Source organism: Zingiber officinale, chromosome 7A (assembly GCF_018446385.1).
Source record: "Zingiber officinale cultivar Zhangliang chromosome 7A, Zo_v1.1, whole genome shotgun sequence".
NCBI classification, from domain to species: domain Eukaryota; kingdom Viridiplantae; phylum Streptophyta; class Magnoliopsida; order Zingiberales; family Zingiberaceae; genus Zingiber; species Zingiber officinale.
The window spans coordinates 129,512,849-129,528,555 of NC_055998.1; the positions used below are offsets into that span (position 1 = coordinate 129,512,849).

Here is a 15,707-nt window from a genome sequence, read left to right on the forward strand (position 1 = left end):
GACAGGTCAGCTACATTTATGGCAAAGTATTAAACCCTGACCCTGCTCGCCGACTAGTCCCTATAAACTTTTTGCGGTGCGTGAAAAAGCAAGAGGAGAGAAAGAACGAGAGAGGGTAAGGGGGAGGCAGGCCGGAATCTTCGTGGAATATTCCGTGTAGGCAGCGGATTCATCGGCTGCGTCCGATCGGGAGAGCTGGTGGATAGGAATGGCGAGCGACGAGGCGGTAGCAATCCAGGTCGCCAAGAGGGCCGGGGAGCTCAGCGTCATCACCATCAATTGCCCCGATCAGACGGGCCTCGGATGCGACCTCTGCCGCACGATCCTCGAGTTCGGCCTTCGCATCACCAGAGGAGGTGATAGTGGTTATTATTATTTTTACAATTCTGTTAGTTTTATTCTTGCTTGGGCGAATCCCGATGTCATTGTTCTTGCTTTTGTGGTCCTCTTTAGATACCTTGTACATCGTTCTATCCCCTTTTGATTCTGGTGTTCTGATTATTGATTTTAATGACATTTTAGGTTTATTGACAAGTAATTGCTGAAACTCTTATTTTCTCATCTCCATTATACTGTTTGATGACGCAGTGTTCTTTTTCCCGATTCGGGAAATCGTGTGTTTTTTTAATCAAATTGCTTCTTCCTGTCTAAAAATTGAACTAATTATCTCTAGTTTGCGAATGCCTTTTCTTGATAGTTATCTCCTCACTGCTGTTCACATGTCATCATCTGTTTTGTTTGTTTTGATTTTTTTACTCTTGGAAATGCTGCTGCATTTTTTGAATGACGAGTTTGGATGCTACCTTTTCATTGATGTCACCAAGTCAAACTTTCTTGGAATTGGTCTGTAATATTATTATTTTTGTTTTGATTGAAGATTTATCGACTGATGGGCAATGGTGCTATTTGGTATTATGGGTCATCCCGTGCTCAGCCTCCAGTAACATCCATTGGACGAGTTTGAAGAACCGACTAATATCCATTTGCCCGACTTGGTCTTTTCCATTTGACATTGATTCATCGAACCAGCCTATGCATTCTCAGGTTTACCTCATGAAGTTGTTTTCTACTGATCGGAAAGGACTCTTGCATGGTAATTCATATCTTACCTCTGAGTTGATCTTATGTTGGAAGTTGCACTTCTTAATCATTGCCGTATTTGTTGTAGATGTCACACGGGTTCTTTGTGAGCTTGAGCTTTTGATTCACAGAGTGAAGGTCTCAACAACCCCGGATTGCAAGGCCATGAACCTTTTCTTTATTACTGATGGCATGTAAGTGGATCTACCAATTTGTTTCAACTTCTTCTCTTGGATCTTGTGTTTGTTCGAATTTCTATTATCATGCTAGTTTTCATTTGGAATGTTGCATCAACTATGTAATGCAATGAAGTTCTAGCAACTAATGCAATAGGTGCATATTTTTTTTTTGGCAAGCGTCTGTGCATAAGGTAGCATATGGTTTCAAGACTGTTATCTTGACAGACTTCTGTGCCCTGTTTAGATAAGATGGAAATTTGTACCTTCTACTTTGCTGTTTTGGCAGGGAGCTCTTGCACACACAAAGGAGACAGGATGAGACGCGTGAACAACTGAGTGCAATCCTTGGGGAGTCTCTTTATAGCTTTGAGATTTTGCCAGCTAATGGTTTTCAACATGGCTTCTCCAGCCTTCCACCACAAGTTGCTGAAAATCTATTTGGCCTGGAGCTAGTAGACAACGAACTTTGTTCACATTCTGTCACTCCAGACATGAAAAATCTGAAGAAACCCGATCTGAATTTTGATAATACATTAAGTCATACTTCGACTTTGCTTCAAATTCATTGTGTTGATCAAAAGGGACTCCTCTATGACATTTTGAGGACATTGAAGGATTGCAATATTCAGGTTCCCTTTCTCCTCTGACTTTTGCTATTTAACTTAAGCTAGATATCACTTATAGCTGTTAAAAAATGAATTATTTAGCATATTAGTTAATTGATTATTGGTTATTGATTCTTGTGTAACCCTGCCTCTCACACTAGGAAAGAAGAGAACTGCAGCAAAGTGATGATTAACAACATTTACCCCTGACATGAGTTCCAATTTCATGAAGAAGCTGAATTTTTCACATCCTCACAAAGCTAGATCTAACAACATTCTCCAGTCATCAGGATTAAAATTGCATCTATATTTATTATCCAATAAAAATATATACAAACTGCTAGCATATTCTATCTAGCTCTTTATTGCTCATGTTACCTTCACAAAGATTCCACTGCACTCATAATCCCAGTTTGCCAGGTCATTGCAAATGCACATTGAAGATGCATGATAACCGATAATGATCTTGTTCCCCATGATTCAGATAGCTTACGGGCGATTCATGTCGCATACGAAAGGCTCCCGAGAGATTGATCTATTCATCCAGCAAACTGATGGAAAGAAGATTACTGATCCAGAAAAGCAGGAATTCCTATTCTCTCGTTTGAGATCAGAAATGCTTCACCCATTGAGAGTTATGATCGTTAATCGTGGGCCCGAGACCGAGCTCCTCGTTGCCAATCCCGTTGAGCTTTCTGGAAAAGGAAGGCCTCGTGTCTTCTATGATTCCACTCTTGCTCTTAAATTGCTAGGGATTTGCATTTTCTCTGTAAGCAAAGCTACAATCTCTAAACACCTTTTGGTCGCAATACTGCGATTATTCAATCTCCACATATATATATCATTTGCAGGCTGAAATTGGCAGGCACTCATCATCTGATAGGGAATGGGAGGTCTATAGGTTTCTCTTGGTTGATAGCAACGACTTGCCTTTGTCAAGTAGACATGCTAAGAATCATATTGTTGATAGGGTGAGAAGAACTTTAATGGGCTGGTAAGCAGAAACCTATCTAATTTAGAGAAGCGTTCATGTTTCAGCCTTTTTTTTTAACATTTATTTTCTTTACCACCCCTATGTAAACGTAAATAGTCAATGGGTCAATTGTACAGTCTTCCTCAGACATTAATATAATTATGTAATTTTGATGTAAAAGTGTACTTTTTTTCATTAATTTTGTTGACGGTACAACGAATCTTCGAGAATCAACGCCGTCTCACCTGCTTTCCGTCACCCAAAACGTGCTGTATAAAAAAAATGTAACAAAACGGCGAAAATAACCCCCATTCTCGTTTAACTCATTTCTGTTTTTACTTGCATTCATAGTTCTGAACTCCCACTGTGACGTGGCTCCGATAACAAGAGCGACTCTATGAATACGGAACAGTTTGTTCATTATTTTTTTATTAAATTTTTTTATTTTTAATTTAAAAATAAAATATTAAAAAAACTCAGAAATGTTAATTTTTGATTAATAATTTATGAATTTAAATTTTATTAAAATTTAAATATAAATAATATAGGATAGAAAGATGAAATATATATATATATAATATGAAAAGTGTAGAAGTAAGTTATTGAGTTCTTGATAGATTTTTTGATAATGAAAAAATATGTAAAAATTTTTACTTAGAAGTGGCTACGGTAGTTGTCGTTAGACTCGTTACACCTCTCACCTCTTCGATAAGAGCATACACGTCATCATAAGGCCTGGTAACGGGCGAGTTGGGAGATTCAAACGGAGTGAAATGGCGAAGGTTGGTTTTGTCGTGTTTTGACTTCGTGCGAGGAGAACGGTTGCTGGCCCTCGCATCGTTCGTCGATCTCTTTTGTTTTTTTTTGCTAGGGGTTCGAGTTATTGCGTCCTTGGAGCCCTTTTCGATCGGATCGCGGTTGCAGAAGGGTTAGGATTCTGCCGCGTTTATATTCAAATGCTTCTGCGTTTTGAGTGGCCGGGACGATGCAGCCTGCCTCGTCGGATCGGAGATCGACTTACCTGGACGCGCTCACTCTGGAGGTCGAGAGGAAGCTCCGGAAGGTGAGGGTTCTGGTCCTTGGGTAGGATTGGGGTTGTTTGTCCTTTATTAGTTCTGTTTTTTGTTTTTTTTAACTCGAGGGTCGCATCGAGTAACGTTTCTTGGACTGCGTTCTGTACTCATCTGTAGGGATGTTGAATTGATGCTCATTACTTAGTTGGTGATCTTGTTTTTCTGCAGGCTTTGAGCTCGCCAGGGCTGAGACCTGATTTGCTTCAGCAGTTGTTTGCTGATGTAGCTTTGGGAATCGATGACCGAGCTTTTGGTAATGTTGTATTCCCTGTTTTTTTTTTTTCGATGTAATCTCAGGTATTTAAAAACTACGAATAAAATGATATGTTTTTTCACGTAGATAATGGAAACTACAATACTTTGATTCATGGGTCTTCGAAATTGTATTGTCAGTTGATGCAAGATGTCACGAGCTGACCCAAGAGATGACATGACAGTCAAAGTCACCGTGATATGGCGGTCAAAGTCAAGATGATATGGTGGTCAAGGGCAGGGGAAGAGTGCATGCCCCATCTGGCTTTGGCGCTCACCCAACATTAGGGCTCTAGGGTCCAACCTGGCCGGATTATAAGCCGGATAATCAAAGGCCGGCCGACCCTTAAGCTGGTCAAGCATAAGGAGCCTAGTACTTTACTGAAAAGGTAACTCGCCCGGTTGAGTTTAAGTTCGGCCAGCCTTACAGGCCTGCGGGATGGTCGACCCATCTCTCAATCGACCTGCCATAGGTGTGATTAGAGTAAAGGTCAGCCTCCTTGAGGCTCACAAATCACTCTAGACTTGGCCGGCCAGATAAAAGGTTAGTCGGGCTTAAGGCACCTTAGGCTTACAGATCTCTCTATGCAAGCCCAGCCAGAGTAAAGGCCGGCCGGGCTTAAGGCACTCAAGGCGCACAAATCTCTCTACGCGCGCCCAATTGGGTAAAAGGCCGATTGGGCTTAAGGCACTTAACCTCATATTGCTACCCGGACGAATTTCTAGCAAGCACCAGTTATCAGATGAATTTCCAGGACGCGCAGGTTATCGTATTATTTCTCAAACGGATTTCTCTAACATAACTAAGTCATTATAATCATTCTTCGAGCAAATCTCCAATGTTATACAGAACATGACTGAGCAGCTTAAAGCAGAGACAAATATAAAGGTGACCGACCTTACTAGTCGGCTGAGATATACACCGCATAAGATATAATAGAGTGGACTATATAGAATGTGACTGGCAGCTTAATGCAGAAATAGATATAAAGGTGGCCGGCTTTACTAGCCAGCCAAGAGATACTCAGCAGACAACATCCTAACAACTTGTCAGAATAATAACCACATGTCAAAAAACATTCTTCTAAAACCTTCGTCAAGGGTTATTGTGTCTTCCATCATCCGACCACTTATGATAGCATAATCCCTCACTAACCTCAACAAGGGCATAAACTACAAACGATAAAAGAGGTATACATGCGAGTAAGTGAAAAAATTCCTTGGACAATTATTGCATATTGCCAAGGTTGTGCGCTTTCCTTTCCCTAACAACCTCTGACACACATGGTCACCTCATGATTGCGGAGGTTATGAGAGGTGGTACATAAACGGGGAGTCCTCTCTGGACAAGGTACGTTCTTTGAATATCTGCAACTCACTCTCGTGCATGTTCTTACTATTCTTCGTTCACCCGGCCGGAATTGTACTGACTTGAGCGTTGAAGTGCCTTCGCCAGGAGTCCCCTTGGCCTCAAGGCACTGACATTTTGTTAGCCGGTATCCGTGTGCGCGGGGTCAAAAGGAGGTTCTTCTGTGGAGTGAAAGGTCTTCTCTCGGTCAACCGTCAACCCACCGTGCCCAGCGTTCCATCTCCGCAGTTTTCAGACAGGATCATCAGTCATAGGTAATGTGAGATTTAAGAACCTTTAGTCTAATTCAATGGTATAGTAAATAGACTTTATAGGTCTTTGAACTTCAAATACAGAATGGTTGTAGTATGAAATATGAGATCTAAGAACCCACTGTCAAGATTGTGATATATGTTTACTGAAAATTCAAAATAAGAAATAAATATGTATGTTTCTCAACTGACAAAGAATGATAGAAATAAACACGCAAGTGTAGCTAAACACAGTTTACACTATATTTAGCTTCCCTTGCAATTCATTAGCAAAGAGCAGTTTGTCTCATTATAACTTCTACTCTCTCGTCGTTAACAGACTACCTGAGACTTAATAGTGAATCCCGTAAGCTATTAATTCTACTAATTAGAAAGTATATATTGTTACTTTTCACATCCTGTCTGCATCTTTTATCTGTACGCCTATTATACACTTGGAATTGGTAGGTCGCCTGTTTGTTATTCTTTGTTAAAAAAATTGTAATAATATTGTTTTGTAATGAAAATAAAGTATAAAATGAGAGACTAATTCCCTATGATACTGCTGCAGATATAATTTTTAACAAGGATGAAGATCAAATTGCCACTGCAAATTATGGAATTGATACTAGCCTTTGTTTCTATGATGTACCCACTGATTATTATGTCAAAACACCTGAAAAGGAAAGTGCATATTTGATTTAATTGTCCAGTTATGGAGCCAATCTTTTGTGTCGCATATATTTGCCCTCCTCTTTCACAAATGGGTACGTTTTTCCCCCATTCAATAAGTACTTATTGAATTATGGCATTTCTCATCCAAATCATGCTTTTAACTTGTTTGCCCTTCTGATTGAGTTTATTGATAATTACTTTATATCACATAAAATAGGCTTGTGCTACATTAATTTTTTTTCCCCTGTATCAGTTGTTCAAGATACCTTCTTGAACTTTCTGATAACATACTTCAGTAAATCATCATTAGATCTTTTGTGTAGATTGGAACGTTCTCACAAGTTCTTTTATTGGAATTACTTGTTTTTCATACCTAGAAGTTAGATTTCTAAGTATTAAGAAAAAAAACCTCCATATAGAATTGGTCAAAAGCTGACACAAGTACCTCCAAAAATATCAGATGCATGTGATAAACTTGCACTGACATTCAACATCATCATCTTCATCCTAGTCATCAAGCAATGTTTGTCTCAATTATTTGAGACCAGCTGCATGAATTTAATCCATTCATGAAGCTCTATTCAAGCTATGTATGCAATATCATTAGCACAATATAATGATTCATCGACGCCTGTAGACTGGTTTGGGAAACAAACTGTTACGAAGCCTCAAAATTTTGAAAACATGATTTTTTGATAATGAATAGATGTTGAAACAAGTTATGTATCTTATTTTAGCAGGTCAAAATGAATCGCGTTTAAATGGGTCAAAGTGGTAAAAAGGTCAAAGTGACTCAAGTCATTAAACCTTAACACATCATGTTATGACCCAGCTCGTTTAACTGACCTGTAAGCCACAAATTTCTGGGTCAATTCATGTCTTGTAAATGACTCATGCCATCTTTTGCCACCCCTAATACAATGTTTATCAACTCTAGTATGTTTATCTTTATTTCGTAATTGTGTAACACACTACATGGCACCCAAAAGGTTTCATATATAAAGTGAAGTTAATTAGTGACACTGTCATTATCCAACCATGTTATGAATTTACAACATCGACAGTTTGTACAATTACTAATCTGGATACCAAAATTAAATTATGATGTATACTGATATTGAAACTTTAAAAAAGGGCAGTTCGGTGCATGAAGCTCCCACCAATGCAAGTCCTAGGGAATGGTCTATTGTATGCAGCTTTACCTGTTTTGCAAGAAGCTATTTTCGAGACTCGAATCTGTAACCTTTAGGTCATACAACAACAACTTTACCGTTGCGCCAAAACTCCCCTTACTATAGAAAAATAGCATGTCAATTCATCTTTGGCTATTCAATTAATGTATTATTTCCTAAAATGTGAATAATCATCTTAAAACAAAGCATATCCCATTACTGTACCATAAACATGTTCAATTCAATAGATATTCCGAAAGAGAAATGATATGCCGCAAGAAAAAAAACACACGAAAGGCTTAAGGAATGAGTCATTATATCCTAGGTGGAAAAAAGGGACGAAGTCTCTTACTAAAAAGAGCGGCGTGTACACAAGTTTCCTGCTTCGCTTTTCCAGTGTCGCCCTCGTTTTCTAGAGTTTCTCAAACCCGTCGCTACGATGCGGCCAGCCCACTCCGCCATCATTCATTTTCGATCGGTTTTGAGATCTCCAGGTGTTGATCTCCTCCTTCCTTGGAAGGACGTAAGTGATCCCAAAGACTCCTTTCGCCTTCTCCGGCTCATCCAAGTTTAGCATTCTGCCGCGAAGTAAGTTTGTCTTTTTCATTGATTTTATTTTTCAGTTCCAATTTTTTTTCGAGAGCTAGCGTGCGTATCAAATTTTTCTACTTTTAGCGGATTTATGTTGTGTTTTGCATATTTGTGATTGGAGATTTTGTTGTTCATGTGTTTATGGTCAGATTTAGCTTGTTTGAATGAACTTCAGCTTTTGGGGTACTTTACCAGCTAATTTATCATTTACTATTATTTTCGATCATTTATTGGGTAATATTTTACTTGGTCGCTCTGTGATCAATATTTTTAATATTCAATTAGGTCTGCTGATAATTTTTTGCACTATAAATTAGCCTTAAAATGTTTACTTTTTTCATGTAATTTGCATTAATTGATATAAAAAAAATTACTGGACAAAGGAACAAATATTCATGTTTGTCGGCTCTTCATCAACAACATCTTTCACTTAAAGGCGCATGAATGATGAACAAGGTGAAACTCCCCATATATTATGTTATTGTGGGTTAAGGGCTACTCTATGGACATCATGGAAGGAAACAAATCCAGGAAGGCGATTTTTTCATGTCCAAAATTTAGAGTAAGTTTTCTTTATATAAAATTGTTTCAAAACTAACTGTATTTATGTGTTTTTTAATTATTGGGTTTTTATTAAGTTTATTCGATATTCAGGAAAGGGGATGTGGCTTCTTCTTATGGCATGATCTAGAATTGTCAGAGAGAACTAAGGTAATTATTAATGATCTGAAGAGGGATAAAAAAAAATTATAGATGGAGATTAGTGAATTGAAGAAATCTAATATGTACATCGAAAGTGCAGTTGATTGCAATGATCTCCTAAAGAATGTGAACAACTTTGTTAGTATGTTACTATGAAGTTGAGTGATGAAATATGTTCATTGAATAGGAAGTTTAGAGTTGCTAGCACTATAGTTGCATTTACTTAAATTGTGATGATTTTGAAATGGTTGATGTAATTTGCTATAAGCAAATAACCGTTGAAGTAATAGAAGATTTTTTTGGTTTTTTAATGTGCCTTCTTAGTGTTTTTTGGTTTTTTTGTTGGGGTTGTTTGATGAAATTATGTTATTTCTGGTTAATGCAATTTGGTTATGACTTGAATTTCCAGAAAATAACAAGTTTCTCCAAAGATTTCTACAGCTGAAATTATTGGTTAAATTTGATCTTTCATATGAATTTTTCTTATACTAGGTACAACCGCATGAAAGGTACGCCTACACTTTGGATTCCTCGTACAAATCATGCTGGCATAGCAACTCAGGTAAATCCTCTATATATACTGTGACACTAGGTAACTTGAGTATGAACTATTTGTTTTTGTCTAGTGCTTATCAAGTGTTTCTGTGTTACTATCTTTTAGTTGGTGGTGGAAAAACTACTTGCATCTGAAGGCATCAAAAGGTCTAAACTGAGTAGAGAGGAGTTTTCAAAGAGTGTGGGAGTGGAAAGAGAAGTGAGTTTATGACTGCTTCTGTATTGGAAGTGAACTTATGCTTTTGCTATGTAATATATATGATACTCAAATAAATCAGGTCCACCTCAAAAACATGTAAACTAATCCATCAAAAATTTCAAATGCTAGTTACACTAATTGGCTTTTGCATAAAAAGTCCAAAAATAACCAAATCAATAACATAATGTCTTTTACTAAATGTGTTACATATAAACCTAATTGTATTACAATCTTCAATTGCATTACATTTATCTTCAATTAAAAAAGAACCCAGTGCCACCATAAACCTTGCAACCCCTAAGAGGGCCAACATTACAATCTTCCTTGTCTCCCAACTGAGAGGTGTTCTGCCAAATACCCTGTAACCTATGAAATTGTTCCAGTAGTGAAGGAATCAGAATGTCAGACAGTATAGAAGAAACATCTGATAAATTCAGCTTAAAACAAGTTTGCATATAAACCAACCAAAATCTTAGAGACTCGTACAACTTGGATTAACATAGCTGAGGATTATTAAAGGAGCAATCAAACAAAATGCAGGACTTTATTTAGGTTTACATAGGAATGCAGTACTAAGAAAATGTAGCACTTTTAATGTGCATAAATCATTATGATAAAAGGTTGCTGGAAAAATAGTACTTGTGGACTCCATGTCTTTAACACCATATTATTTTCAAAATGATACAGCTCCATTACCAAAAAGAACAACAAGTATTAACAAACTGTTATCAATTGTAATCATATCAACAGAAGATAAATCTAAAATCATGCTTTTCAATTTTGACTGGACTCTTAAATAAAATAGTACCAATTTCTTGCCAAAATTACCAACTCTAAGTACATATACTAATGAAATGTAAAATGATAAATTTTAAATTCAAAAATATTTCATGCGTCTAACTTACATTTTGACTGGTTTGATCATCGATCATACTTGGAGAATTCAAATTGGATAACTCATCTTGCTTTCTATCAACTGTAGAACCTCGTAGAGAGATGTACTTATGTTCAATGTTAAAAAATAACAAAAAGTAAAATCAATTATCACCAAAACATAACACCAAAAACAAATTACACCAAATATGCAACCAAACCTTTTTCTGAGACTTTGCCTTGCCTTTTTCACAATTTGCTCAATTTTGGATTAATTTTGTTTCGTCGATAGACGCCCATGAGACCTTACTTTCAGTGGACTGTTTTTTGCTCTCATTTCTTGATTCCTCATGTATTCTGTTGCTGTCCTAATCACCATTCAATGAATCCCCAATATTTATATCGATAAGCCTTTTTTTTACTTCTTTCAATATCCCTGTTAAAACAAGCACCTCTCATCATTTTTTTTTTTACCTAAGCTGTCCCGCTTCCTGTAACAATGGTTGAAGATTATCATATCTTCGTCGTTCCTCTGCATGATGACAAGAATCATCATAAATATTGATGATTCCTTGATATCCACGTTTAATGCCTTTGCACCGTTCCAAAATATAATTTTATGGAACTATAGTGACATTTCTTTTCACTAGAATAGACATCAAATGTCTACACATAATTCCACGAAACTCAAAGGGATGACACAAACATTTCATCTGACATTGTAACTCACTATATTGTACCCAAAAAGAAATATCTTTTGGAGTTGCTCCCTCTTTTCCATATACAGTCTTCGTCACCTCAAAAAAGAGTGTTGACCCTTCTTGCTTCACAAATGAAGTGTTACAAAACATCAAACCTTGCAGCTCATCTTGAAACAATTTGCATATCTTGTTAGTATAAACACTTTGAAACTACTTTTCAATTGGATTGCCACTGATGACCGGAATGATTGAATTGAAAGACGCAAAATTAGAATTATTTTCCTTTTCAATCTTGCTTTTCAAAGCATTGCTATATTGTTCAATAAACTACTTCAAAGTTGTATTCGAATGAACATAATCATCAAAAAATACATTCAAACTCTCACTTCTTTGACTTATCGGCATCCTTGCCCAAAATTTATCTTTCACATACACAGACATCCACTTATGACGAATTTCAGATAAAGAATTCAACCAATCATTTTTCTCCAAGTTAAATTCTTCGATCAATTTTTTCTAGTTGCTATCACATTCTTCAGATTTCATAGAATTGTAAACAATATTATTCAAGTTTCTCTTTATCAATTTACAGTTGGCATGGCTACTAAACTTGACTGGAAGTCTTTTCATAATATACCAAAGACATAAACAATGATGAGACTCCGGAAATACCTCCAGAATTACAATTTCCATGACTTTGTATTGATCCGTAATAATAGCTTATGGAGCTCCTCCTCTTATGCATGTCAACCATGATTTAAATAACCAAATGAAAGTTTTATAATCTTCTTTAAATATCAAATCACGTCCAAGTAATATGGATTCACCATGATGATTTACTCCGATAAACGAAGCAAATAACATATTATAACTATTGGTAAGATCTATAGTATCAAATGTAATGATATCAGAAAAAGAATCACATGTAACCCTACATCTTACATCCGCCCAAAATATATTTCTTATACGAGAATCTTCATCTACATCAATCACATAAAAGAAATTTGAATTTCTACTTTGCATACGACAAAAGTAATTATTCAAGGCTTCTGCATCACCATTCCCAAGCCTTAATCTCCGTGCTTCAGCCACATAATTTCTACATTTTCTCTCATCAAACGTCAAATTTTCATAGTCATTAGCTTCAACAACAAATGATTGAAAATTCCTACTCAAAGTTATTCCCGCTTGATCATTCAACTCTAATTTCCTCTTAGTTTGAGAATCTAATACTTTATTACATCTAAAATGTCTTGACTTCCTTGGACTTAATGCATGATTATGTTTAAGTTGAATACTAGTACTGACACATAATCCATCATTCTGAACTGTAATATTAATCTTTGTTTTGCAATCCGTTTCGCTACAAGGTCTAGGATAAAAGGAGTTTTTCAATCTAGGAGCGGTCTTACCATTTTTAGAGAATGAAAAATACCTCAGCTGACTATCATCTCCTTTATTGGAACCCAGTTTTGAAATACCAAAACCAAGACCTTGGGTATAGGATTTGTAAAAAGCATGAACTTCTTCAGCTGAAAAATACATCCCAACTCGTGGAGTATCAACTGTATTTGAGCATGACGAATCACCCAACACTTGGAAATCACTCTCAATTAATAGTTCTTGCTCCATAACAATTTTATAACCTAAATCCAAACAAAATAGTTATTGGCGAACATAAATAACAATAACACAAAGATGAGAAATGATATGCGGCAAGAACTACAAGTTCTCAGGCATGTGAAAAGCTTAATGTTCAATGTTGTTAGTTATTTTGTAGGTGGATAAGAGGAAGGCAGAAAGAATAACATCAAGATTCATCAAGTGTTAAGAAACAAACTCGTATAGACCTTATCCGGCTTTAGGGTTCTACCATGGAGTAAATGCCCTCTGTGCGGATGATAAAATTGGGTGGGGGAGCATCGCTGGTGGAGGAGCTTTAGGGCTTAGGCCGTGGAGGAGCTTCGCGGATGGGGGTGGCGCCACTTGGCTGGTGGTTATTATTGGAGCAATCTGAGTACTCTAGGTTTTGATGTTTGGACAAAGGTTTAAGTTAGGTTTATTGTTGTATTTGATATGCATTGTGAGTGTGCAGGATATAGGTACAACAAGGAAAGCCCAAGTGTGATCTTGGCAAAGGAGGAGAGTCCAAGGATGAGTCTTAGCGGTGTAAGTCCAAGTATGTAGTTTTGGCAACGTAAGTCCAAGTGTGACTTGGCAATGGATGAAGTCCCGGAGGTGAGGAGCCTCTTGGCAAAGGAAGACCCGACAATATGGACAAAGCCGAAGGAAGCTCCAGAAGGCAAGACGTGAAGGATGGGGAGACATCCGAGGGACGCGAGACTGATGGAGGAGGTTAGAAGGCTAGGTCTAGGTTGGTCGGGCGAGGACGAGGACGAGTGTTGAGTGATTGTACTCAGGGCAAAATTTTATGTGTTTTAGGATTTACCGTAGCGACACTGCAGCAGTACTGTTGCAACACTGTAGCGGTCGACTGGTTACTGTAGCAGGTATACTGTAGCAGTCGACTGGTAGCCGACCATTGGATAACGGTCGACTTAACTTAAAGGACCAGTCGACTGGTGCATACACCAGTTGACTGGTAGCAGGAAAACAGCTTAGTGTTTTCCTCTCGAGCTCTATTTAATAGAGCTCGGGGTGCTTGGGCATGGTTAACGAAATAAACTTGGTTAAAGCCTATTAGAGTCTCCCAAGCCTTCGTGTGATCGGTGTGCTTGTATTCAAGTGTTTGTGGCGAGGTTTCTCCACCGACAAGGAGCTTGTGCTAGCCGGAGGTTTTCCGGGGAGTCATTCACCGATGGATCGGGATCGTCCACCTTACGGACAGCCGTGGAGTAGAAACTGTTAGAGTGTATACTAAAACCCTAGCTTTTGGTATAAACATTTATCTAGAAATAAGAATCACATTGGTCAAATGTCTACATTTATGATAAATGTAGTTGTTCAATTAATTTATATTGTAGATAACATGGTGTGTGGTGTCACACACAGAGGATCATGTTATCAGTACCTTATAAATTATAAACAGTAGCTCACGACCATAATGGAAAGGAACAAACCATTGGAAGGTCGTAGTGTAATTAGGTATTAGTTTATCTTAACTATATAATTACACTAGTACACTTAGAGTGTATTGAGTAAGATCATTAGAGGTCGTTTCTTTTATACTGACTTTATAAAGAAACAAAGACCTCAGTTATTATGGAAGTGTGTGCTCTTAATCCTAATATAATAACAAGCACATATATTTGATATTTATTTCTTTAATTTATCAATGGGTGAGATTTAGTTCGATGAATCAATAAGCCCGATAAGTTGGGAAATGATATCACTTATAGTGTGTGTGTTGATTATAGAAGGAAGCGTGTCCTAGTGATCTAGGTTGAGAATGTCCCCAAGAGGAGCTCATAAGGATTGTCATGTTAAACCCTGCAGGTGGACTTAGTCCGACATGACGATGAAGTTGAGTGGTACTACTCTTGGAGCTAGATATTAATTAAGTGAGTTGTCAGTAACTTACTTAATTAGTGGACATTTGTTATCTTAAACACAGGGAGACTAACACACTCATAATAAGAAGGAGCCCAAAATGTAATTTGAAATTGGTGCGGTAGTTCAATAATAGTTCTTTAGTGGAATGAATTATTATTGATGAAATTAAGTTGTGTGTTCGGGGCGAACACGGGATGCTTAATTTCATCGGGAGACCAAAACCAATTCCTCCTCTCGGTCCCTATCGTAGCCTCTAGTATATAGAGATTTATACCCACCGCATACCCACCTTCTTACCCATCCAATAGGGTCGGCCAAGCTAGCTTGGAACCCAAGCTAGGGCCGGCCAAGACCAAGTAGATGAGCCATGTAGGTGGCCTGCCAAAGCTTGGGTCCCAAGCTTAGGTGGCCGGCCACTAGAATATTAAAAGAGATTTTTATTAAAATTATTTCTTATGTGGATATCAAGGTTTTAAAAAGAGAGTTTAAAAATTAAAAATATCCTTTTATAGCTTTCTACAAAAGATTAAGAGAAGAGATTAATCTCTTTCCTTATTTGTAGATTAAAAGGATGGTTTTAATTTTTGGTAAAAACTTTCCTTATTTGTAAATCATCTATATGTTTAAAAGAGAGTTTAAAATTTGAAATCTTTCCTTATTTGTTGATTAAAGGTGGATTTTAAATTTTAAGAAAACTTTCCTTTTTAACCATGTTCATGATTTAAAAGAGAGTTTAAAATTAAATATTCTCTTTTATAAGTTTCTACAAAAGATTAAGAAAAGATTTGATATATTTCCTTATTTGTAGATTAAAAGAGATTTTAATTTTTAGAGATAACTTTATTTTTATCCACATGTTTAAAAGAAAGATTTTAATTTATTAAATTTCCTTTTTATAAACCAATCATGAAGGGATAAAAATTATTGGAGAAATTTTTTATAAATTTCTGGAGACAAATTAGAAA

General features: G+C 36.9%; 1 protein-coding gene across 1 annotated transcript; it reads left to right on the top strand.

Moving 5' to 3' along the window:
• The first annotated feature begins 51 nt into the window (after nt 1–51).
• Nucleotides 52–3,071, top strand: LOC122002530 (ACT domain-containing protein ACR9-like). The gene is made up of 6 exons (XM_042557731.1): nt 52–356; nt 878–1,093; nt 1,169–1,274; nt 1,546–1,888; nt 2,349–2,633; nt 2,716–3,071. Exons 1-6 carry the CDS (start codon nt 209–211, stop codon nt 2,860–2,862), a joined length of 1,245 nt encoding a protein of 414 aa, XP_042413665.1. The 5' UTR covers nt 52–208; the 3' UTR covers nt 2,863–3,071.
• Nucleotides 3,072–15,707: the final 12,636 nt, after the last annotated feature.

What these genes read in the sequence shown, in the direction of transcription:
- LOC122002530 (XM_042557731.1), top strand. Translation starts at nt 209, where the DNA reads ATGGCGAGCGACGAGGCGGTAGCAATCCAGGTCGCCAAGAGGGCCGGG. An exon ending in TCGGAAAGGACTCTTGCATG is followed by an intron (nt 1,094 to 1,168) that starts GTAATTCATATC and finishes TATTTGTTGTAG; the next exon opens with ATGTCACACGGGTTCTTTGT. An exon ending in TGAAGGATTGCAATATTCAG is followed by an intron (nt 1,889 to 2,348) that starts GTTCCCTTTCTC and finishes CCCATGATTCAG; the next exon opens with ATAGCTTACGGGCGATTCAT.